Source organism: Camelina sativa, chromosome 8, assembly GCF_000633955.1.
Source record: "Camelina sativa cultivar DH55 chromosome 8, Cs, whole genome shotgun sequence".
Classification (NCBI taxonomy): Eukaryota; Viridiplantae; Streptophyta; class Magnoliopsida; order Brassicales; family Brassicaceae; genus Camelina; species Camelina sativa.
In genome coordinates this window covers 4,010,870-4,036,243 of record NC_025692.1, presented here as the reverse complement: position 1 = coordinate 4,036,243, position 25,374 = coordinate 4,010,870, and the positions used below count along the sequence as shown (strand labels likewise).

The 25,374-nt window shown below is 37.6% G+C and overlaps 6 protein-coding genes across 7 annotated transcripts in view; 4 read left to right on the top strand and 2 right to left on the bottom strand.

The window, feature by feature from the left end:
• LOC104709188 (disease resistance protein TAO1-like) overlaps nucleotides 1-2,759 on the bottom strand; it is a 5,101-nt gene extending 2,342 nt beyond the window's left edge. The window contains exons 1-6 of the mRNA XM_019228654.1: nucleotides 2,284-2,759; nucleotides 1,949-2,209; nucleotides 1,667-1,889; nucleotides 1,106-1,570; nucleotides 707-1,006; nucleotides 43-616 (exon numbers count right to left, since the gene is read on the bottom strand). Coding sequence (XP_019084199.1) covers nucleotides 43-616; nucleotides 707-1,006; nucleotides 1,106-1,570; nucleotides 1,667-1,889; nucleotides 1,949-2,209; nucleotides 2,284-2,759 — 2,299 coding nt within the window. The remainder of the gene's footprint in view (nucleotides 1-42; nucleotides 617-706; nucleotides 1,007-1,105; nucleotides 1,571-1,666; nucleotides 1,890-1,948; nucleotides 2,210-2,283) is intronic.
• LOC104706066 lies at nucleotides 3,139-4,757 on the bottom strand. The gene is made up of 6 exons (XM_010422196.2): nucleotides 4,617-4,757; nucleotides 4,326-4,498; nucleotides 4,172-4,224; nucleotides 3,912-4,032; nucleotides 3,699-3,821; nucleotides 3,139-3,614 (listed from the first exon to the last, which is right to left on the bottom strand). The coding sequence occupies exons 1-6, from the start codon at nucleotides 4,731-4,733 to the stop codon at nucleotides 3,251-3,253; spliced, it is 951 nt and encodes a 316-aa protein (XP_010420498.1). The 5' UTR covers nucleotides 4,734-4,757; the 3' UTR covers nucleotides 3,139-3,250.
• On the top strand, nucleotides 11,092-11,484 carry LOC109125884 (uncharacterized mitochondrial protein AtMg00860-like). Its single transcript, XM_019228653.1, has 2 exons — nucleotides 11,092-11,195; nucleotides 11,274-11,484. Exons 1-2 carry the CDS (start codon nucleotides 11,092-11,094, stop codon nucleotides 11,482-11,484), a joined length of 315 nt encoding a protein of 104 aa, XP_019084198.1.
• Nucleotides 14,276-16,430, top strand: LOC104706065 (tRNA (guanine-N(7)-)-methyltransferase). The gene is made up of 8 exons (XM_010422195.2): nucleotides 14,276-14,615; nucleotides 14,818-14,874; nucleotides 14,969-15,044; nucleotides 15,319-15,398; nucleotides 15,516-15,565; nucleotides 15,663-15,747; nucleotides 15,853-15,951; nucleotides 16,032-16,430. The coding sequence occupies exons 1-8, from the start codon at nucleotides 14,313-14,315 to the stop codon at nucleotides 16,251-16,253; spliced, it is 972 nt and encodes a 323-aa protein (XP_010420497.1). The 5' UTR covers nucleotides 14,276-14,312; the 3' UTR covers nucleotides 16,254-16,430.
• Nucleotides 16,555-18,424, top strand: LOC104706064 (glycine-rich protein A3-like). The gene is made up of 3 exons (XM_010422194.1): nucleotides 16,555-16,799; nucleotides 17,326-17,625; nucleotides 17,842-18,424. The coding sequence occupies exons 2-3, from the start codon at nucleotides 17,367-17,369 to the stop codon at nucleotides 18,078-18,080; spliced, it is 498 nt and encodes a 165-aa protein (XP_010420496.1). The 5' UTR covers nucleotides 16,555-16,799; nucleotides 17,326-17,366; the 3' UTR covers nucleotides 18,081-18,424.
• LOC104706063 overlaps nucleotides 22,514-25,374 on the top strand; it is a 3,525-nt gene continuing 664 nt past the window's right edge. The window contains exons 1-3 of one of the 2 annotated variants that reach the window (XM_010422193.2): nucleotides 22,514-22,896; nucleotides 23,462-24,133; nucleotides 24,222-24,633. In XM_010422193.2, the coding sequence (XP_010420495.1) occupies nucleotides 23,532-24,133; nucleotides 24,222-24,633 (1,014 nt within the window). In that variant the 5' untranslated portion in view covers nucleotides 22,514-22,896; nucleotides 23,462-23,531. Of the gene's footprint in view, nucleotides 22,897-23,461; nucleotides 24,134-24,221; nucleotides 25,033-25,374 lie in introns of those variants that run through there. The other variant, XM_010422192.2, reaches the window with a different exon arrangement.

Here is a 25,374-nt window from a genome sequence, read left to right as displayed (position 1 = left end):
AGATCCTTGCAGGAACTTCTTCAATTGATGTCTCAGATATACGCAGAACTTCTATATTCGTGGCAACGCGAGGGAACTCGTTGACATTAAGGCAACCAGACACTTCAAGAGTTTCAAGAGATGTTAGACTCTGTAATGTGTCTGGGAGGTTCTCAAGATGTTTGCAACCATCCAAATTCATGGATTTAAGTGAGACCAAGTTCCTTACAGAGCTTGGAAGAACCCTGAGTCTCTGGCAATCTGACATATCTAGTTCAACGAGATAAGAGAGATGGCTGATTGATGATGGTAGTTCTTCTATCTTTGTACTGCTCAGATAGAGTCTTCTAGTATTCCAAGAAAGTTCTGGAAATTGCATTAGACTTGAGCATCCACTCATTCCCACTGTTTCAAGCGACTTCAAAGTAATTCCAACCGGAATGTTCTGGAGTTGGATGCAATTAGTCAAGTAGATACAAGAAAGTCTCTTAAGATTCTTGATAGATGGAGTAACCTCAACCAAGTTTTGGCAACATGAAAGGTTTACTTCCTCCAGATTTGGGGCTTTTGAGAGATCTGGAATCTCGACAAGGTATTTACTGCGAGAAAGATCCATCTTCTTCAAGTTCCTAAGAGGCTGAAAATTTTTACATCAAATGTTTCAGTATCTAGTCCAATAGTAAATAACAAAAAGAAGAATTATCTCACAGTTTATATAGAGAATTACCTGGATCCCATCCCAAAGTTTTTCAAGCTTGCTATTACTCATACAAAGTTCAACAAGAAATTCAGGACAAAATCTTGAAGGCATAGTCTTTAAAGGGTATCCATCCCAACGTAGATAACGAAGCTTGCGTGGGAGATAACTCAGGCCATTAGGTAGATGCACTCTAGTCTCTCCATCAAATGAAAGATCATAGAAGTTGAGTAGCTTGAGATTAGACAATCCCTCGAAAGCTCGATCACTAGCAAATACCTCAGGAATTTCAGAGACGTTCAGAGAGATTCCTTCAACAAGTTGTGTTCCCTAAAAGAAATTGAGAAGAAGCTATGAAAAGTCAAAATCATTTACATGAAAATTCCGAAAAGATAGAATGAGAAGAGAAGCACAAGCACTTTAACTTACAGCAGAAATTTCTGACAGCAACTCACAGATGTCTTCAGGATTCCATAAAAGTAACCGTTGGGCTGGGTTGTTAGCTGCTTGTTGACGAACAAGCTCTCTACCCATCTGTTCAAGCAAATCATGCATCTTTATGCATCCATTTGATACAACTATCAAAGACTTCTCTGTAAGAATCTTGATACCGATTTCAGCAGCATAGCCACAAATATCAAGAAGTTTTGTGACATAATCAACATGCTTCATGTTATAGAAACATGATATATAGAGAAAAATAGCCTTCTCTTGCTCATCCAATCCATCGAAGCTAACTCTCAGAACTTCCATGATATCACTTTGAGGGTAAGTTTTAAGCCTAGAAAGAGTGCTTTGCCATTCTCTACGGCTTCTTCGATAAAGGAAGGAGCCTAAAACTCTTAGAGCCAGTGGAAGACCAGAAGCATAGTTAATAGCTTGAACCGATAACTCCTGAAACCCATGTGGAATTATAATCTCATTTCTGAAAGCATAGTAACAAAAGAGCTGGAGAGCTTCTTTCTTGGGTAAACACTTCACTTTATATACCAAATTTATGCCATGAGAAACTAGCAAATGTCTATCCCGTGTTGTCACGATGATTCTGCTTCCCGGACCAAACCAATCAATCTCTTTCACCAGTTCATCCAGTTGCTCAGATCTATCTACATCGTCGAGCACAATCAACACCCTTTTGTGCCTTAACCTTTCTTTTATCATGCTGCAACAAGAAACCGAACTCCACGCTTCTTTATCCCTTTCTTGAAACATTCTGCATAAAAACTCCCTTTGTAAACGCCTAACTCCATATCTGTTACTGACTTCCTTCACATTCTCCATGAAGCAATGAGCTTGAAATCGACATGAGAGTTGATTGTATAAGATTTAGCAATCGTGGTTTTCCCAACTCCACCCATTCCCCAAATCCCCACCATCCGAACATCTTCTTCGTCCTCCATAGACATCATAGACTGCAGAAAGTCCATATGGGAACTCATTCCAATCAACTCTTCTGAGTCATCATATAAAGTTGAAACCAACTTATCAGAAATGTCTTTAACAATCTTCTTAATCATCTTCGACTCATCCCTCCTACCAACCATACAAATTTCATCACTTTAATAACTTTATGTACACACCAATAAGACTTATCTTAGAACACTTACCAATTCCGAGAATCTTCACCAGAAATAGAAGCCAATCTCGTCAAAGCTTCTTTCCATTTCCTCACTTTCTCTTTATCACTGTGACTCTCAACATCTTCACCAAAACCTCCCTTCTGTCTTCTCACATCCGAAGGATCAACCTCATAGAAAATGGGTAAAACTGTCTGATTAACCGTTTCTTCACATTCCATGATCTTCAAGACCTCGTCTAAGCACCAACTTGAAGCTGCGTAGTTCCTAGAGATCACGACGATGGCGAATCTGGAGCCTTTGATAGCATCTACAAGCTCTGGGGAGATGGATTTACCTCTCTGTAGATCCAAATCGTCTCTAAAAGCGTTGATCCCCATCCGATCAAGCTCGCAGAGGAGATGACTCACAAATGTTTTACGCACATCTTCTCCTCTAAAACTCACGAAAACGTCTGTTTTCCAAACTGCTGAAGAAGAAGGAGAGGAAGAAGGAAGAGAAGCCATGGATTCTCTCTGAGCTCTACCACAAAAATTCCATCATTTTACAAGATAAAGCCGACAACTTTTGCCTTCCTTACTATTTTAGCATAAACAGATAGCTCTACTATCACCATCCAGTTATTCTCCAAAACGGAAAGTCGGAAACCATGAAAATGATCCTCAGAACTCAGAAGTCAAAGGTTCACAACTACGCGTGGTAGAGTCAGAGTCAAATTGAAAAAAATCAGACCTTTTCGTCCGCTTTTGCCATATAGCCGCGTCAATGGTTTAACGGTGAATATCAAATCTATCAGTGAGCTTTGAAGATTTCCAACTTCAAAATCAAAACTTTTCCAAAAACCCTTCTTAATATCTTCAAAATCTTAGAGACATTTGACAGAACTGGGTTCAAAGGAGTAAAATATAAATATACAATGTGATTAGAGTTTGAATTTGTGGGTGAAGTTGATAGAAACAATTGGGACATTAAGTTCTTGAGGAAGTTCTAATCAAAATCACTCAAGGAGGTGGTGAATCCAGTCCTTTACAATAACTGGTGAACCATACCAAGGTCTGGTTTCATCGTCTGAACCAACAGGCGAATGGTAAACACCGTCGAAGGTAACGTTAAGTGCACCTTCAAGATGAGCTGAAACCTCAGGGACCACTCCATCACCCCACACATTAGCTGTTCCACATACTTGCTTGTATCCTTGTCCTACAAAACGAGCACGAAAACTAGGTCCTGAAGAAACCGATGAATCGCTCTTCTTGTTGCTTGCTATAGCAAGTTCTGAAATCGCTTCTCCACTGTCGATTCCAACAGTCACATCAGAATCAACATCTGCATTGTCCACCAAAGGAGCTCCACGAATGTATCTACAATATGAAGTACTGAATTCAGATTCCCAAGTTTTAGACATAGGTTTCACACATATGTGGTTTTAAGAAAGAAGCATTTACCTCCCCGCAATACAGACATATCTCAGCTCAGGAGTGTAAACAGCTTTTGCACAGTTATCTTGGACATAGTAGAGAAGACCTCTTGTTTGGTCAATAACCCCTGGTTGCCCTCTCGGTGGTGGTCTAAACAGGAAGCAAAACCAGATGGTTAAAACATGGAAGCGATATCACTTGAAAGGTCTAAAATAGTAATCGACATGTTTTGTTACCTACAAGTGAGGCGTACCAAGTGTCAACAACAAGGAAATATCAGACTTCCCGTATTCTTCCATGTAAACTCGAGCAAGCCAGCCTCCAGCTGAGTGTCCAATCAAAGACAATCCTTGTCTTTGACCTATAAGTGACGCAATACTTAAGTTTTTTTTATGGTCACCGCAATTCACAACTGAAACTAGCAGCTAAGTCTGATCCAAGAACACAAAGCAGCAATCTTTGGAAATCCTATCGGCATACAAATCAAATGTGAGACTTACCTTGAGATAACTCATTGGCTTCGCGTACTGCATCATCAATTCTATTCAAATACCTGATCATCCATCCAAAAAACAAGAGTCATCATTTGAAACCAGTCACAAAAACACTCCAAACACAGAACAAGTGATATGTTGATATAGAAGAAATCAATACCAATCAAGAACAGGACGAGGGCGGAGCGTGCCGCGCCAGTAGGCTGGATCAACCAAACCGGCTGCATTTCTAAACCAATCAAGCCTTGATACAGCTGCAACCACCGCAGGAACACCGTACTCACCCAATGTTACCTCCAGCTTCTTGTAGTCTCCTGACTTGTTCCCTAAACCCTAAAAACCAATTCCACAAAGGAGCCATGTATTGAAATATGAAACCCACCATGGAAGAATCATATAAACACTGAAACCAAGCTTTGGACTTTAAATTCAGACGGAGGAGGTTAACTACCGGGAGAATGACGGCGGGACGGTGTTTGACTTCACCGGCGGAAGAGGAGGAGGAGGTTGACATGGCGGCGGAGAAGTTTGGTCTCAGCCTGAGTGATGGAAGAATCGCTGAGGCCATCGTATTGGGTTTAGTGGCTCTGAGAGCTCTCCAAGCGAGAAAGCTGAGAGTTTTAAAATCCACAAGTTCTTGTACATTTTGATGTATTTGCAGAAAAACCCCCATTTATTTCACTTCTTAGCACATTAAGTACAAAACTCTTGATTTTATAGATTGAGAAACACAGCTTTCTCCTCTTCCGAATAGTCAATGTCTGCGATATACCTTTAACGTTACAAACTAGCAATTATGTCGTAGCTGTATAATTTAAGTTTGAAGGTAAGAACTCTTATCTCTTATCTCTTCTCAATCCATAATACAATCTCAGCCCTAATTGATAAGCTTGGAGTTACAGACTTACAGTTCTCCAATCTCATCACCTAAGAACAGAGCCATACGCTATAACAACACAAATGATCACGCAGGATCATGTTCACAATCCTACTCTAATTCTATTTATACTCTAATTTCTTCTCTTTAGCTTCTGTCACGTGCCTCTATTTCTCCCACATTGCTCTCTTATCATAATCCTGGCCAGCAACAACATGTAGAACTAGAATAGAACCTACCTCAAGTAGAAACCATATATAAATGATGATAATAAGAAACCTTCTTGACATGCCCTCGGTATGGTACTCACTCTTTAACAAGTAACTATAAAGTGGCACAATCAAAGAAACAAGGCCACGTAAAAGCAATTAGTTAAGTCATTCAGATGTGGAGGCCCAAGGCTAATCACCAGATACACAACAGAAGGACACTATTCTCAGAGAGGAGCCGTAATAGGCCATTAACAACACCAACGTTTGTGTAAAAAGTTCACATCTACACAGGTAGGAGATGCAAAACAAATTAGATCATGTTGTAAAACAGAATGGCTGGCAAGACAAATCTCTTCTCACTTTGACTGAGTTATCCGGAAAAAATACTACAACGCCATGTGCATATCTAATGATCGAATGAAGCCTTCTTGTGTTCTCCCCACAACCATAGCATGTCAGCTTGGAGTAGTATGTTGGCTACCTAACAGTGACAGATAGCCACATAAACTCAGAACATATAAAACACTAATGGATATTCATGTTCCTTTTAAATTGGGCAAGGTCAAGTTACCTGATGATCGTATATTCGTATATATAATAACTGCAACTTCATTTCCAAAAGCAGCGAATGTGTAGTCATGGTAAGGAACCTGGAGCTCCAAAATTCGTTTGGCAGATGAGGACCTTCATGACAGATTAGATAATAAGAATGAAGCTTACACTGCAAAGCAGGGGCGGATCTACAGTCATGTTGGGTGGGGCATGTGCCCCGTGCTAAGTTAATTTTTTTTCAATTGACCATTGCTTGTTATAGACTCCTAGCTCTTTTAGCTATATTGTGCCCCACGTAGCTCAACAAGTGCCAAGTTCGATCCTTCACCTAGTTAATTTGGTGTTTTTCATTTTTCCTTTATTCTCTTTTTTTCTTTGGTTTGCCATCTCTCATGTCTTTGTTACCATTTTAGTGCCTTTCCAACATGTTTTTTTAATATTTATTATGATTGGGTGCATTATTGTCTATTTATATTTCTAATTCTATTTTAACTCTTGAAAAAAAATCAAATCATCATTTAATAATAGTGAAGTGACCTGCTGGCAAATGGTAAGTCATTAATGTACAAGACATCATCACACCCGGGATAGAGTCTCGCTCCTTACGAACGTAGAGATTTGGCTAATGGGTCGGCCAGTTGTGGTCCTTGACAAAAAAAAAAAAAAAATTACATTTCAATTTAAAAAATGTTGGAACAATTAGTAACTTAGTAAACATTATTATCTACCTTGTAATTCATTTCATATTTTAGTGTTTAAATTTGTCTATATATTTAGATATGTGAATTCAAATAATAATTTTTACATATAATTAAAAAATAAATGTTTATTTGATTTGTAACAAGAAATTTTAGAATTACATTTTCTGAATATATGTAACATATGTATATCAGTATAATTTAAAACCAATATAAATAATATTTTAAAAAAATAACATCCTTTTGGATTTCATAGATTAAATACATTAAAGTATGAATTTTTAATATTTATTAATTAAGGTAAAAGTGTTATTTATTTTATATAAATTTAAGATTTTGATTATATATATTTTGTGCTCCACCCAAATTAATTTTCTGGATCCGCTATAAAGATGCTAATCAACTAGACAAAATTCAACAGCTAAGGCATAAATTTTAGCAGGATGTGTTCAACCTATTGATACATTCGTTATATAGCTGCATATTATTATTGTGGTTCTCATCCCAACGGAATTTCAAATTAGAACATTAAAATTTTACTGATAACGATTAGATTTTAGCATGGCACACTGCACGAAAGTGATAAAATTTATAAGAGAAGAGGACCAAAAAGGACATTTCTTTGTGTAATTTAACATTTGAATAACCTGTAAAACAAAAACAAGACCTCTCACATTCCGGTTTTGTTCATCCCAATGTCGACTGAGTCTAGAGTTTTGAGAATGGAGATGCCAATGCATCAATACTTCTTCATGCTGTCATGGGCCTCTTGATTATTCCCATTTGCTGCCGATTCATCTGGAAATTTAGTAACTTGCAAGTAAGTAAGCAGTAAGACACAACACAATATCCGAGATATATTCTCATTCCAAGAAAGATGACAAACTTTTTCACATAGAGAATCTAAGGAATTTAAAAGATTGATACTAGAAAAAATAATAATTTCATTTGTTCCCAAACCGCTAAGTTAAGAGAAACCACATACTCGGGATCGAATCTAATTGGCTGTGGACTTTTGCTTTTCCTTTTCCGCTCTCATTGGCAAAATGTGTTGCCAATAAATAACCATCGACTGTGAAAGACCTGGCAATGTGCTTCCCGATCCCGAACCTCTGGTGGGAACACACAAGGATTTGAAGTACAAAATATAATTAATAGAAGATAATAAATAATGTAACATATGCGGATAAAATGAGGTTTTTTCTTCAGTTCATCATATAATTTATATAATAAAAAACATATTCAGACTAAACCAAAAACATTCGTTGAAATATGATAACAACAACGTCATGCACATAAATGAATAAAGAAAATTTAAGATTAAAATAAAGGAAAACAACAAAATATAGCCAAACTAAAATAACTAATGATTATAACAATAAATAGAAAACAATAACAAAAATTAATAGTAGCAAACTTGGGCCGGGGTCTCCTCCCTAGTTCGAATAAATAACTGTGTTTAAGTCGGTCTAATTGTATATGGGCTTTATAGCCATGAGCCTCAACTTAAATTTATAATCTTAACAAATTTAGAAAATACTTTTAATCAAAAATCACAAAATTATAAAATAACTAATGATTATAACAGCTTTTGTATTTATCACTGAAAATTATCCTTATATCAAATCATAATTATTTTTGTGTCAATTTAATTATCTATATTAATAATTATTTTAAGAAAAATCATAATTATATTAAAAATCACAATTAAGACTTTCCTTATTTAGAGAAACTTATTGAATGTCGATAGAATAACTACGTTAACAAGAATTCAAAAAATTTGAAGATTGTCCAATAGAATAATTACGTTAATTAATATGTTTCCATAACTATTTAAATCTCTTACTATGAAGTATGAAGATAATCCTTGAATCAATTTCCTTAAGTTGGTTTTTTTTTTTTTTTTTTACTATCATTGCATCCCAAGAGCCTTTCTCTGGATCATTATATAGCGATTATATTGTAAGACACTGGGACCAGATTGTTTGCCAAGTAAAAGTCTTCAAGTTCTTTAGAAAGAAGCATTTACCTCCCGTCAATACAGACATATCTCAGCTCAGGAGTGTAAACGGCTTTTTTTATAGGTTGAGGATCCCATTAGTGTGTATGAGGAAGAAGCTGAGGACTAGTGGTAGAAGAGCTAGACAAATGGAGAAGAAGGAAAAGATCAAAAGTGGCTAAGGGTGGCTTAAGGAGTATTGAAGTCTCTTGGAGAAGAAGAGGGTTCTATCTATGTTAATGCACTGTCGTTTTACTTATTGCAATGTGTATTTAAATAAAACCTGAAACAGTAGGGTTTCCTTATCTAATGAAATCAAAACATTAATCTTCTACTCTTGCCTCCTTCTTATTTCTCTTATCTCTTTCTTCCCTTCCTTAACTCTTTTCTTACACGCGTTAGGTCGCAACCTAACATTTGGTGCTTTCATTGAGAGGTCATGGCTTCCACACCGGATCCACGACAAAGCTCTTCGAAACTTGAGTCTCGCGTGGTTGCTGAGACACCACAACCTAATGAACCGGCGGACCAACGCGAAGCTCACCGCGACAGGGAGATGGCGTCGCTGTGGGAAGTGGTTCATAACATCAATGCTCAACTCCAGTCGTCATCGCTCAACCGCAGTGTCACCCCACCAGGATTTACGACTCCGACGACCGGGGCTCTTTCTTAGACCCCAGTCACAGCTTCGGGAAGCGTTGAGCAGAGCCGAGCAGAAAGGGTGTTGCCTTTAGCTAACCCTAGAACTTCCGAAGGAGTCATAACAGCTCCGCCGGTGGTCCAGAGGGTGACGCTTCCGCAACAGCGAGTGGAGATACCTACCGAGGGTTTGTTGCCGACTCCGCCGGCGGTGCAGAGGTTGGAATACGCACATAATCGGGGAGATTTGCCGTGAAAACGAGTAGATCTACCACTTTTTGAAGGTCAGAACCCAGATGATTGGTTGTTTAGGATGGAAAAAGGGTTCTTAATGAACAATACACCGAAGTATGCGAAGTTGGAGGAAGCGGTGGCTTGTTTGACTGGTTCGGGAATAAACTGGTGGAGGAACTCGGAGGATAGGATGCGGATTACCAACTGGAAAGACTTCTAGGATCGATTCAAGGAGCGATTTAAACCAAGTCGAGGCTGCTCTACTTTGGATTACTTGCTCAATATCCGACAGCAGGGTACGGTCGATGAGTACCGAGACAGCTTTGAGGATTTAACGGTGGAGTTACCCCATGTCTCTGATGACGTGTTAGAGGCGGCGTTCTTGCGAGGGTTGAAGAAGAGCCTGCGAGACCCAATGATCAGAAGTAGACCGGTGGATATGAATGTGATAGTAGACATGGCAAGACTGGTGGAGTTTCAGGAAAACGAGAACTCGAGCTATCAGCGATCTTTTCCAAGACCGATGGGTTCATCGTCCTATACAAACCAGGGACATATGGCACGGAAGCCACAAGAGGTGACGAGGGTAGTAAGTAAGCCTAACACTGGTAGTGGGTTTAATCCTTGTAGGCATTGCAGTGACAGATGGTTCAGTGGCGACCGATGTAAACCAACGCAAAAACTTAAGTGCTTGGAGGTTGATGAGGGTGAAGAGTACAATGCCATGGCTGAGGAGTATGAGGAAGCCAATATCGAACCGGAGGATGAACCTGAAATCATAAACTTGGGGTCGATGGGTGCAGAACAATCGATGCGACTAAAGGGTAAAATAAAAGGTAAACAGGTAGTTGTCATGATTGATACAGGGGCAACCCGAAACTTCATTTCTGACAGATTGGTGTAGGAGTTGGGATTGAATGTTTCAGGAAACAAGGGTTTTGGGGTGAGAGTAGCTGGTGGCCAGATTATCAGAGGGAAAGGGAAGTGTTCTGGTGTTATGTTGGACATTCAGGGGGTAGAGATCATTGAAGATTTCCTACTCTTTGACCTGGGAGAGACGGAAGTCATCTTGGGATTTCCTTGGCTTGCAACCTTGGGTGATACCCGGACTAACTGGGGTCTACTTAAGCTGAGCTGGCAGATTAGAGCTATGTGGGTGACTATAGTAGGCGATCCTGCCTTGAGCAAGGTGCAGGTTTCTCTGAATTCGATGGAGAAGATTTTAGGAAGAAGGGAGTGGCCTATCTTTTGGAGATAACTGCACTCTTTGAGAAGGAAGAACCACCAACAGCTCGTGAAAATATCTGGGAAGTTTCGGGGTTGTTGAAGAAATATCATGGAGTTTTTGCGATGCCCCACAAACTACCTCCAGTCCGCAACTGTGAACATGCAATCACACTGAAAGAGGGAGCTGGTCCTGTCAACTTAAGGCCTTATCGGTATTCGTTTGTGCAGAAGAATGAGATAGAGAAGCTCATTCAGGAGATGTTGGATGCACAGATCATTCGACCAAGTGTTAGTCCCTACTCCAGCTTAGTTCTGTTAGTCAAAAAGAAAGATGGAGGGTGGAGGTTCTGTGTGGATTACAGGTCCCTCAACACCATAACAGTTCCGGATAGATATCCTATTCCAGTAATTGAGGAGCTTCTTGATGAGTTGAATGGAGCGAGGGTCTTCTCGAAACTGGATCTTAATCAGGGTATCATCATATCAGGATGAAGACGAGTGATGTGGCTAAAACAGCTTTTAAGACGCATCAAGGGCACTACGAGTTGCTCGTGATGCCTTTCGGACTTACGAATGCACCTTCAACCTTTCAGTGCGTCATGAACGACCTGTTCCGACCTCATCTTCGTTGATTTGTTCTGGTGTTTTTCGACGACATATTGGTGTACAGTCCTAGCATGGAGTCACACTTACAGCATCTGGAGGCGGTGTTACAGTTGTTGCAGCAGCATCAGTTCTATGCTAACCTCAAGAAATGTTCTTTTGGACAAGCAAAGGTTGCGTATCTAGGACATATAATCTCGGGGGAAGGAGTGGTTGCAGATCCTGATAAAATAGCTACCATGATCGACTGGCCTTACCCTCGATCAGTTACGGAATGAGGGTTCCTTGGTCTAACCGGATACTACCGCAGATTTGTCAAAAATTATAGACAGATAGCGAGGTCTCTCACCGAATTGCTGAAGAAGAATGGATTTGTGTGGACTCCGGTGGCAACAGCTGCTTTCCAAGCCCTTAAGCAAGCAGTAACCAGCCTACCATTCTTAGTGTCTCCCAATTTTGAGAAGGAATTTACCATTGAGACTGACATGCTTTATCCCAAGAGAGGCGACCAGTGGCATTCATCAGCCATGCTTTTTCTGCACAAGGACGTATCAAATCAGTGTATGAAAGGGAGTTGATGGCTATTGTCAAGGCAGTTACGAAGTGGAAACACTACTTGACGGGCATAGAATTTGTTATCAAAACTGATAAACGAAGCTTACGACACTTGCTGGAACAGAAAGCCATATCAACGGTTCAACAAAGATGGGCAGCCAAATTGATAGGGTTGAACTACCGGATAGAGTACAAACCTGGAGTGGAGAATAGAGTGGTTGATGCTCTATCCAGGACACCCGCAAATGAGCATCTGTTATAGCTCACGCTTACTGCACCTCTGTCTCTGGACAGGCAAGAATTGCTGGAGCAAGTGAAGAATGATGGTGAACTGGGAGAAATTTTTAAAGCCTTGGTGAAAGGTGATAAGACGAAGGAGGGGTACAGTCTAGAAAAGGGCATGTTGCTTAAGGAGGGACGCTTGGTCATACCTACAGGATCTCTGTCTCTGGACAGGCAAGAATTGCTGGAGCAAGTGAAGAATGATGGTGAACTGGGAGAAATTTTTAAAGCCTTGGTGAAAGGTGATAAGACGAAGGAGGGGTACAGTCTAGAAAATGGCATATTGTTTAAGGAGGGACGCTTGGTCATACCTACAAGATCTCTTTTCATTCCAAAATTTTTGGATCAGTTTCATGCAAGTGCTGTAGGGGGGCATGAAGGAGCCCTTAAGACGTATAAGAGGTTGACACAAGAGGTTTATTGGAGAGGAATGAGGAAGGATGTCGTCAATTACATCAGAAAATGCCAAATCTGTCAGGAGAACAAGTATTCCACACTCTCACCCGCAAGGTTGTTGGCTCCTTTACCCATCCCCAAACAGATTTGGACTGATATCAGTCTTGATTTTGTCGAAGGGTTGCCAAAATCCAAAGGGTTCAATGCTGTTCTGGTTGTGGTAGACCGTTTATCCAAGTACAGTCACTTCATAGGCTTAAATCACCCCTTCACAGCTAAAACAGTGGCTGAAGCCTTTATCAGAGAAGTGGTCAAGTTACATGGGTTTCTCGAAACAATGGTATCTGATCGTGATAAAGTGTTCCTGAGCAGTTTTTGGTCAGAACTTTTTAAGTTACACGGCTCGGCTCTACACAAAAACACCGCTTACCATCCTCAAACCGATGGTCAGACGGAAGTGGTAAACCGTTGCTTGGAGTCGTTTCTCAGATGTTTCACTAGTCGGAGACCAACCTCTTGGGCACAATGGTTTCCATGGGCGGAGTACTGGTATAACTCTTCTTACCATTCCTCTATTAAGAACACACCATTCTATGCAGTCTATGGCAGGGAACCACCCAAACTTGTTCGATATGGGGATATGCCTACGGCCAATGCTCAGGTGGAAGAGTTGCTACGGGATCGTGACAGCTTGTTGGTGGAGCTTAAGGAGAATCTCGAAGTGGCTCAGCAACAAATGCAGAAACAGGCCAATAAGCATCGCCGTGACCTGCAGCTAGAAGTGGGAGATTGGGTTTACCTGAAGTTGAGACCATACCGTCAACAGTCCTTGGTGCAGAGAAGAAATGAGAAGCTGGCTCAGCGCTACTATGGACCATATCAGGTAGAAGAAAAAGTGGGCAGAGTAGCTTATCGTTTACGACTTCCTGAGCACAACCAAATCCACCCGACCTTTCACGTATCACAATTAAAGAAGGCGGTACCGAACACCTACACGGCTCAAGCACTACCTCCAATCATCACTCCCGCCTTGGAATGGAACACCAAACCAGAAACCATTAAAGACATCCGCAGAAGCATCAAGGATAAGAATGGAACTGAGGTATTAGTTCAGTGGAAATGGTTGCCATCAACTAAGTCTACTTGGGAATCTCTGTCCACTTTGGTTAACCAGTTTCCAGATATTAACTTTGAGGACAAGGTTAATTCACTTCGGGAGAGTATTGATAGGTTGAGGATCCCATTAGCGTGTATGAAGAAGAAGTTGAGGACCAGTGGTAGAAGAGCTAGACAAATGGAGAAGAAAGAAAATATCAAAAGTGGCTAAGGGTGGCTTAAGAAGTATTGAAGCCTCTTGGAGAAAAAGAGGGTTCTATCTATGTTAATGCACTGTCATTTTACTTATTGCAATGTGTATTTAAATGAAACCTGAAACAATAGGGTTTCCTTATGTTATGAAATCAAAACATTAATCTTTTACTCTTGCCTCCTTCTTATCTTTCTTATTCCCTTCTTTGACTCTTTTGTTACAGGCGTTAGGTCGCAACCTAACACTTTTGCACAGTGATCTTGGACATAGTAGAGAAGACCTGTTGTTTGGTCAATAACCCCTGGTTGCCCTCTCGGTGGTGGTCTAAACAGGATGCAAAAACCACATGGTTAAAACATGTTTTGGGTTTAGTGGCTCTGAGCTCTCCAAGCGCGAGAAAGCTGAGAGTTTTAAAATCCACAAGTTCTTGTACATTTTAATGTATTTACATAAACACCCCATTTATTTCAATTCTTAGCACATTAAGTACAAAACTCTTAGATTTATAGTTGAGAACCTCATAAACGCAGGCAGAGGAGAGAACACTGAAAAGAAAACATTTTTATGGTCGAATCCAATAAAATCGAATCCTACTTTTATCTTCCAATACAAAAAAAAATGGCTACTCTATATCAAGCTTGCTCTTCGTCTTCAAGTACACCATTGCTTTTGGCGAAAAGGGTGTTTTCTCTAGCTTCATCGCCGCATAGCTTCACGAGCGGATACAAAATCCCTCGCCATTGTAGCAGCTTCAGAGCATTTAGCTCTGCGTCTACCTCAATTTGTATCGATTTAAAGGAACTGAGAAGCAATGAATTGGTGGACTTGGAGTATGCAGAGCTAAACATCATGCATAAGATATCTGAAGTATCCTCCTTTCTTTGCTATTTGTTAACTCTAATTTCATTTTCTTTTATTGTATTTGTATTGCTTGTATTTCCGATAAATGTTATTTTCTCTCTGTTGTTCCAAGTTGAGAGCTTTTCATCTGCATAGGCTCTTCTAATTAGTGGATATTGGATAGGATTGATTTATCATTTGTTTTTTTTTTCTCTGTGTTTGTTTTCAGGAAGTGGGTCATGTAAGAATCAGACAGCATGTTAATCCTCTCAGTTCCTCTTTCTCTGTAAGTTGATGATTTTGCAAAGTTTGTGACAGCTTTTTAACCTTGATATGTGAGAAAGCATGTATGATTTACAAATGGTCTTTCTTTCTGATAGAAACCAGCTCCAGTTCCTGTTTGGGATGAAGTTTATAAGGATCCATCACTTCCTTTGATGGTGGATATTGGAAGTGGTAACTTGTGAGCTTACTTAGAACTTGTGGGACTTATGTTTGCTTCTTCAAGTTATGAGCGAGAGATGATTTCGTAGGAGGCAAAATATTATTTTACCACCAATCTTGTTCTCTCGATTGATGAGTTTCACTACACACTAGTTATCTTGGAAGCTTTTGTTTGCATAATTGGCATCTTTTCGTGGAATCTGAATACGATTTTGGGCAGTCTTATTAAATGGTTTTTGGATTTGGATTCATCTACTAATCCTGTGGTTACTTCCTTATATTTTAGGTAGTGGCAGATTTCTCCTATGGCTAGCTAATAAGAATGCTGGATCGACAAATTACTTGGGGCTGGAAATACGTCAGAAAGTAGGCATCAAGCTCCTCTGACAGTTTCAAATTCACTTGACTATTCATTTGCTTTAGCTAGTTGTAGTTTCGGTTACATTGGCCTAACCAAGTTCAATTTCTCACATTTCTTTGCAGCTGGTCAAACGCGCCAACTTTTGGGTGGATGAGCTCGGACTTTCAAACGTGTAAGTTATTGCATTCCAAAACCTTAGGAAGATCTTTACAATACTTCTCTGTGTTATACTAACTTTCTTTGATGGATATTTTGGAATGGGTTTTTAGACACTTCATATTTGCAAACGCCATGGTTTCCTTTGAACAACTGATAACGAGTTATCCTGGACCGTTGGAGATTGTCTCAATCTTGGTAAGTGATAAAGCATCTGAGTAAGAGAATGTTTCCAGGCTCTGTCTTCTAGATGTGATAATGATGATCCAACTTGTTTGTTTTGGGGACGTGTTAAAAATGCAGTGTCCAGATCCTCATTTCAAGAAACGTCATCAAAAGAGACGTGTTGTCCAAAAGCCTTTGGTAAATTCCATTCTTCAAAACCTAAAACCTGGCGGAAAGGTAAAAAGCTTTATTTACCCTCTAATGCTTACCAACATTATTTACTGGTTGTTTGAAGTTTTGTTTTTGGCTGTGAACAGATCTTTGTGCAATCAGATGTGCTGGATGTGGCTCAAGACATGAGAGATCAGTTGGACGAGGAATCAAATGTTCTTCAACACATGGACGACACAGTTGAGACAGAGGAGGATGGTTGGTTAATGGGAAACCCGATGGGTATACGAACGGAACGAGAGATCCACGCAGAATTCGAAGGTGCAAGAATCTACAGAAGACTTTACCAGAAACGTCAGCTTACATGATTCAGTTTTGTTTCCAAACAACCAAATTTGGTCGTCGTTTGAGTTCTTTAGTAATGCTAACCGAATCGTTTAAAACCAAACCGTACCAGGACTTTCTTAGTTGATTAAAAACAAGACATGTGACTTGTATTAAATGATAAAAATCTGTAATGGATTAGGTCATTAGGTGTGTGTCAATTTGACTGGAATCAGATCCTTATCGTAATAATTTCCATTATCTGTAGAACTTATTCGTATGTATTTTATAAAAATATTATTAATTGGTCCAGAGAAAAAAAACAATAAAAAGGACAAATGTTGAAAAATAGAGAGAAAAATCTGATTAGTAAATAATAAAATAAAAAACGAAACGCGTGGCGGGGAAACTACGGCTCGATTAGCAGCGTCTCAGGCGTTTCCTCTGCTTCGACAAAACGCGCAAGTATATAGATGCAGACGACGTTGTGATCTTTGGAATTACGAAATCGAATCAAGTCTTAATCTTTCTTTCTGGGCAATTGCTTGAAGACCGTCGCAGTATCGAATTCGGAGAAGAAAAAAAAATTGGTACAAACACAATCTTTAATCTTTTGTTTAGATTTATAATTTCTGGAGTTTTTGTGTATTTGAATAGCGAGTGTTTGTTTAATCTTCTGATATGGGAATTATTTCAGTTATGTCTATGTTTGAGCCTACTGAATCTGAGATTTTTATAACCCTAGAAATCAGTGCTATAAACCCTAGACTGTTTCAAAGGAAAAATTTATCCTTTTTGTTCGTTTAGAGAAGGAATTGTACGTGTGGACAAGAGAAATCGGATTAGAATGTTGGTGAAAGTTTCTTAATTCTTAGTCAGAAGCATCTTTTGTGAATAGATTGTTTCGATCTGTAGATTAAAAAGATTACTCTTTATAAGTCTCTTGATGCCTTTTCTCTTGAGGTTTGAGTGTTTATTTTACTAGCATTAGCCTTAAATTTAAAGTAGCCAAACACTCACTTTGCCCCTTAGTAATTGATCTTCACACAGAGTTGATGTAATTAAGTATTCTGTTTTCTTTCATAATCTAATGTCAATGTGTTTTCTTCTTTACAGTTTGGTTACCCTTTGCTCTGAAAACCAAAGTGTGAAAAAAGATGGGAGATGATCAACGTAATGATCACAATGACAAAGGACTCTTCCACCACTTAGCAGGATTTGCAGGCGGACATTACCCACCTCATCATGGTCACGGTTATGGTCATCATGGTCATGGTTATGGAGCTCCTTATTCATACCCGCCTCCTCCTCCTCCTCCTCCTTCTTATGGCTATCCACCAGTTGCTTATCCTCCACACGGTGGTTACCCTCCTGCTGGTTATCCTCCTCACGGCTATCCCCATCCATCTCACTCTGGTAACTTCAGTCTCAACTTTTACATTCTTCCTCATACAAATAGGATCTTTACATGTTGGTGACATTTAGGCTTTTGATTGTTGTTCTGCGTTTGCTTATATGTTTAGTGTTATTTCGTTTTCGCGATCCTATAACCTTTAGCATCTTTAGCAAATGGCTTTTGAAAAGAGTCCTTTTGACTTGATGTTTGATGAGGAAACCAAATTAATGTTACAGGACATCACCACGGAGGTCTAGGAGCTATAATAGCTGGTGGAGTGGCTGCAGCAGCTGGTGCTCACCATATGTCTCACCATGGACACTATGGTCACCACCACGGTCACGGCTATGGCTACGGGTATCATGGTCACGGTAAGTTCAAACACGGCAAGTTCAAGCACGGAAAATTCGGAAAACGCTGGAAACATGGCATGTTTGGGAAGCACAAGGGCAAATTCTTCAAGAAATGGAAGTGATCTCTTTCCAAAAGATTGATCCAACTTCAAAGACATTATCATTACATAGTAATAAATATATTAACAAGTCTGTAAAATTACATATGTAGTAGTTATACCGAGCCTAGCTAGAGGTTAGAAAGTTGTGATCTTTCTTTCATTCTGGGTTTTGGTTTTATGAAGCTTTTTATTTTTGTTTTTACTTTGGCATGTATAAAGGTTTCTCCTTTTCGTACATAGTTGGAAACTGAGATCCACTTGTTTGAAAACGATCGAGTCTTTAGTATTGATGTGGAATCGTCAATAAGCTTCTTGCCTTTTTTTCTGGAGTTGAAGTGTATATGATTAAGACTTGTTTAGTGAAATACTTATCCACTTTTGTTTATTGGGTTTCTTGGTTTGGTTTAAGGAATATATGAACCAAAAATTTTTTTTAAAAAAAGTAACTTGGATTTTTTGTATGTAAAGAGTATTAGATGCTTTTGAGTTTGTTGCCAACCTAGGAAAATTTACAGTGGAAAGACAAAAATGCCAAAAGAGTTAGAAAAGTTTGCAAAAGACAACATTATCTCTCCAACCTGTCACTAGCTAGTTTTTTTTTTATTTTTTATTTTATCTACTAAATTTATACATTTCTCAATTATTTTATCAATGGTTGATCTGTATATATGCAATGTGATATTTGATGATCCTCTAATTAATCATATGATAATTGGATGTATACGACTAATAAAAATAAAATAAAGGATTAGGCGGGTACACAAACTTTGATTTGAACTGAGTCTGTGTTTGTTTAGACTCTAGATTGGTATATATTAGTTGACTGAGGTCTTAATATATACACATTCACTCATATGACCACAAACAGTTTGAATATATAATTTGATGATAACAACAACATGTCTCAACGTTTAGTGATGCTCTGATTTGAGATTTTAGGAATAACATGTGTTATAAAAATATCAAAAGTAGAACATGACAAAAGATTGGTTTAACCATAATTTTGACCTTGTTCATTTATCCGAACTTTCATGGATGCTTACCAAATATATAAATTGCAAGCTCTTTAATTATTAAGAATTTTGGATCTGTAGTGAATAAAGAAAAAGAAACTACTTAAACAAATCCGGGAGGTAAGAGTAGATGAATAAAAATTAAAAACTATTGTATTGATAAACTTAGCTATTAACTCTTTACGACTTGAAACAATTCCAAAGTCGTTCAAGAACGGTCAGTAAAAAAAAAGTAATCAAGATGACCAAACGGTATAAGATCAGATAGAGGTCGGTCACTAATTGATTCTCATAATCAAGTGTCCACATATTCTGAAATGGCAAGAGGATGGATGCAATCAAACTCTCTAAAGCAAAGAAAAGAAAGTAACATTTTGATGCATAAAAATGCATGTAAAAAGAGTATCCTGAAAAGAATGGTTTATAGATAAAGAAGAGAAGACAAAAAAAGGAAAGATAATTGACAATTTCGTAGACAAATTAAAACTTAATATTCATGGGTTTCACGTGTTTATCATCCTATATTAATCGAACTCGAAATTGCTTTTGCATGATGCATTTATTTGTTTTGTTTAACCCCTATTAGATCTTAACCAGGGGCGGATCCTCCATATATATGGGGGGTGCAGGTGCATCATATGGATTAAAAAAAATATACGTATATTATATAATTTTTATAGCATTCACCACATTAAAATATGTAAAGTTGCACCCTACGTATTTATTCCTACACCTCAATAAATGTTAATTTTTGAAGGTTTAAAGCCCAATAGATATACCAAATTTTAAATCTATTTAATTTTCTTCTTTTTTTCTTTTGATTGAGGATAATAATAGGTAATTTTCTTATAAATCTAATTAAATCCTTCATGCAAATATTTGTTTTCCATTATTTTCTAAACTACATAAAATGTATTGTATTGAATTCCTTTCTCAACGTGAAACAGAGGATTAGAGAAACAAAAAAACTCATTTTTAAGTGACTGTCTTATATGTTATATTAAAAAAAAGTAGCTTGATTATGTCACTAATGAAACAGTGATAAAGAGATTTAAGTCTATGAGTGAGCCTAGAATATGCTTGTAAACTATATACTTAAAAAAAATTTAAATAATTTTTTAAATTATTAAATACACTTTTGCACTCGGTGAAAAATATTATTGGATCCGCCACTGATCTTAACTATGCAAAACTTCGGTAACTAGCGTACCGCAGTCCATTAAAGGTTTCAACAAACACGAACCACACAATCTATACTGATATAAACTCCGTAACATCATCTCGCATATAATGTGTGTTCTCTCACACTTATGCTTGTTTGGTGCGCTTACTCTTCAGCAATGACCACTACTCCACTTTTATAATATCCACGAAATAACCAAAAAAAATCTCTTTGAGAATGTTAGAAAAAAGACATTATCAATATTCTAAAGCATTTTTCTATTTTTTGCTTAATTAGAGGATTCTTTGTACTCTTTTTTTTTTCTAGTCCACAAATCTTTACATTTTTATATTCCTCTTTTTCTGCTTGGTTGTACCCAAGATTTCCATTTTGCTTAAACGTTCCTTTTTTCTTGAAACCCCCAATTCATTTGACACAAAACAGTTTAAAACATCATTAATCCAGAGAATCTAGACATGACCATATATATTATGTAGTTAATAGTTCTGATGCAAAAGAGAAAGAGGGCAAAAGAAGTTCTGAGATTGATGAAGTAAATGACAGTAAGAGAGGCACATGTCGAAGATGTCAGCCTCCTCGAAAACCCATCTCTATCCTCTTTCCTCCTTTGCGGCTCTTTCTTTCCTTTTTTTTTTATAATCCAATTTCTTTGATTTATATTTCAATCATCTTATTTAGTGAAACTTGGATGTGTTATAATTTGATACTAACCAAATCAAATTAATATGAAGTTATGAACACTAGATATTAGTATAAACAAACTTAGCTATTCTATCTACATGTATGGTAGGTATATGTGTTAAAGATAATAGTATGGTTTATAGTAAACGTAGTGCAAAATATTATTATCCATTTTTTTATGTGGTGCATGTAAAACATTTCACTGTAAATCTGGTTTGCGATACTAAAATGATTAAAAATAAATTTACGAGTTTCGATGACCACGTCTAGTAGACTACTAGTGCATTATTTCATCAAATATTCAAATACATGTAATTTTTAAAAAAAGGTTGCATTCTTGAAAAATCTAATAAAATAAAGTGGACAGTTGGGATATGAAGTCAGGCTTATGTGTCTGAAAGTGATTAGATTTTTTCTTTGTTTCTTATTTTTGTATGTAAATATTGAATGGGAAAAGAAAAGGAGAAACATGGCTACAGCTGTATTCACGTACCCATCCATCCATCATCTACTTATATTCTTAAATTTTTTTTTGTTTATTCCATATTCTTATAAATATTAGATAAAACTCATAAGCATTGCGTTTTGGTATTAATTAAGCTGTTTCATTTGTTATTTGACTTGTAGTTTTGCATTATTAGTAGCATCTCTTTTTTTCCCTCACCAAACACTACTAACCTACCTCCTAGTTCAATAATTCGACTTCGTTGAAGTTATTGTTGATACCATAAGTGATACCCATTTATTTAATACTAGATCATTAGTTCCTCAACATGCTTTGAGGATGGGACTACTATTTTTTAAAAGTTAAAAAAAAAAAACTAGGTATAAAATATTGACAAGACAAGGATCTCATTTCATATACAGAGAATTTAAATATCTAATTTATTTATTAACTTAAAATAATATTTATGAAATTTTGTTTACAATTATTAAACTATCTCAAAAGAATTCTGTTTTAAAAATCTTAAAATATCTATATAATATAAGAACCAAAAAAAAAAAACTAATATATGATGTGATAGAATTTGAGTGGACAGTTGTTTTAAAGCATTAATTTCCATAGCATGTTTGTTAGTACACATTTAAGAAACCATATCAGTTTTAAATAGATAAAATAAACTTTACACTTGAATTTTTTGTAATAATCGTAACTACTACTATCATGTTTTTATACTATTAAACTTTTATACTAGTAATTAGTACCGAGTAAAATTATTTTAATTATATAAACTAAAATTTTGATGTATGAACTCATATCTAAAGCTTCCATATCATATAAAAACTAAAATGTAGAAGGAAATTTATTATACTTAAACCTTACTTTTTACTCGATAAAATTTTGTTACTCTATATATGAGTTCATTATGCCAAAAAAATCGAGTTTAAACTACAGGCTGATTTTGCAGAAAATTGTCAAAATGAAACACATTATATTTGTTGTTTCGAACCAATGAAAAAATATATATATATATATATGTATTTGATATTTGTTTGTACGTTGACGTTAAAACTTAAAAAGGATAAAAAGAGGAGATAAATTGTAATATAAAGGAGCAAAAATAGAAACCCCTTTATTTGCGTTTATATTCTCCCCGTCAATTTCGTTCTGAAGAATATCTCCATTTTTTTTCTTCGGGTGTTAGAACATTTTTTACTTACACAGCAAAAACGAGAGAGAGAGAGATAGAAGAGAGAAGAAGAAGAAGAAAAGTTTCTCTCTTTGAAAGCCAAAAAAAAAAAAAACGAATCATAATAATCTTAAATCTCTCTTCTTTCTATGAATTCCATGTTCATGTTACATCTCTCTTGATTCTTCTCTATCATTTCATTTACTCACATTTAAAAAAAAAAAAAAAATCTCTAAAATTCTTCTGCTTTTGGTTTTACGAGAGGATATTGAAAGGTTCTAACTTTTCTTGAATCTTATCATATTGTCTTGAAAATAATGCTTAAACAGGTTTGTATCACAACTCTAATTTGCTTTCTTTTTTCTATCTGCTCATTTGTTGTAAAATCCTAATTCCATAAAGTTTGTTCCTTTTTTTTTTTTTCATTAAAATTTTTAGCTCATTTCACTTGATTAGATTCTCTCTCTGCTTCTTTGTTTCTTTTTACCTTGACTTCAATTGGTTATATATAGCTTAATCAGCTTCTATTCAGCTTTAAGGTTTGTTAAATGTAATGAAATTTGTCATGTGCTGTTTGTTTAATCTAAAGTAATTTAATTTCTTAGAGCTAGATGTAGCTTGAGAGTTTACTAATGGTAGAAGTCATGTGATCGTTGTTCTTTAAAGGTTTAGAGCTATGTGGGAAAATAGGAAAGATATTAAATTTCTCTAGCTTAGTGGTGTTGTTATAAACAAAAAAAAAAAAGAGGGAAACTTTAATTTCAGTACAAGTGTTTAAGCCTATTAGTTGCTTGGCACCAGAGCTCAAGACTGTGTTATTTTTTTTTCCAGTGTTCTGTTGATATTGGTTTAACTTTAGTTTAATCTCTTTCGTCTTTGGTGTTGGCTTGTTAGGTTGACTGATCATACCACCATGGATATGCATCCTCTGTGATCCAATGGGGAGATTTTTTCTGACATTTTAATGGATCCCCAAGCTTTTATTCGCCTTTCAGTAGGCTCTCTTGCCTTGAGAATTCCAAAGATCCTTTTAAACTCTTCCTCAAGAACAGATGAGAAGAAGAACTGTTCTTCCCAATGCTCTTGCGAAATAAAACTCCGAGGTTTTCCCGTTCAGACAACATCTGTCCCTTTGATGCCTTCCCTAGATGCAGCTCCTGACCATCAGGGCGTTTCCACAAGCTTTTATCTTGAAGAATCTGATTTAAGAGCTCTCCTGACCCCTGGATGTTTCTATACTCATGCTCACTTGGAAATATCGGTTTTTACTGGTAAAAAGAGTTCGAATTGCGGGGTTGGTGCTAAAAGACAGCACATTGGGATATTTAAGTTGGAGGTAGGTCCTCAATGGGGAGAAGGGAAACCAATGATTCTCTTCAATGGATGGATCGGTATCGGAAAGAACAAGCGGGATGGTGGCGCTCAGCTTCATTTGAGAGTGAAGCTTGATCCTGATCCTAGATATGTTTTCCAGTTCGAGGATGTTACTACCTTGAGCCCTCAGATAGTTCAGCTTCGTGGCTCGGTCAAGCAACCTATCTTCAGTTGCAAGTTTAGCCGAGACAGGTGACATTTTGATTTTATTCATAGTTGCACAAATCTTGTCTCTTTGTGTTCTCTGTTTAGTAACTGACAGGAGCTATTGATTCTTCAGGGTGTCACAGGTGGATCCGTTGAATGGATACTGGTCAAGTTCAGGCGATGGAACTGAGCTCGAGAGTGAGAGACGTGAGAGAAAAGGCTGGAAGGTGAAGATACATGATCTCTCTGGCTCTGCAGTTGCTGCTGCTTTCATTACAACTCCTTTTGTCCCATCCACTGGCTGTGATTGGGTCGCCAAGTCCAACCCGGGTGCTTGGCTTGTGGTCAGACCTGACCCATCTCGACCCAACAGCTGGCAGCCATGGGGAAAGCTCGAAGCTTGGCGGGAACGTGGGATCAGAGACTCGGTGTGTTGCAGATTCCATCTTCTATCAAACGGGCTAGAAGTTGGAGATGTTTTAATGTCTGAAATTCTCATCAGCGCTGAGAAAGGCGGGGAGTTTTTAATCGACACGGATAAACAGATGCTAACGGTTGCAGCTACCCCGATTCCAAGCCCGCAGAGTAGCGGAGACTTCTCAGGTCTGGGACAATGTGTCTCTGGAGGCGGGTTTGTAATGAGCTCAAGAGTGCAAGGGGAAGGAAAAAGCAGCAAACCCGTGGTTCAGTTGGCTATGCGGCATGTAACTTGTGTGGAAGATGCAGCTATTTTCATGGCGCTTGCTGCAGCTGTTGATCTTAGCATTTTGGCTTGTAAACCTTTCAGGAGAACAAGCCGAAGAAGGTTCCGGCATTACTCTTGGTGAAAAGAAGGCAACTCTCTTTTGTGTTTTTTTAGTGTACAGTTTTTGAATTGGACTCAAAAGTCTCATTGTATTAGGCAGAAACTGGCTTAAGATTAAGAAATTTAACTCTTCTCAGAATCAAGAATATCAAGTAGACGAGGTCAAGAACTAAAGTAGATCAAAGTCTTTGAAGCAACTGAACCAGTTAACAGAAATGACGAATCTAGTCTCATAATAAGATTAAAAACAACAAAAACAAAAAACAAAACTTGGAAAAGAATAAAACAGCTTGAGGAAACCTTAGATTTGCCCTTAGTTCTTCTTATCACCTCCCACTTCAATCTTCTTCTTCTTGGCAGTAGCCTGAGAATACAAGAAGGTACCGAAAATAGCAATGGCTGATCCAAGAGCATTCAAAGGCCTAACAGGGTTCCTAAACACCAAAACCGTAGAGACAATCACCACAACTCTCTTCATTGT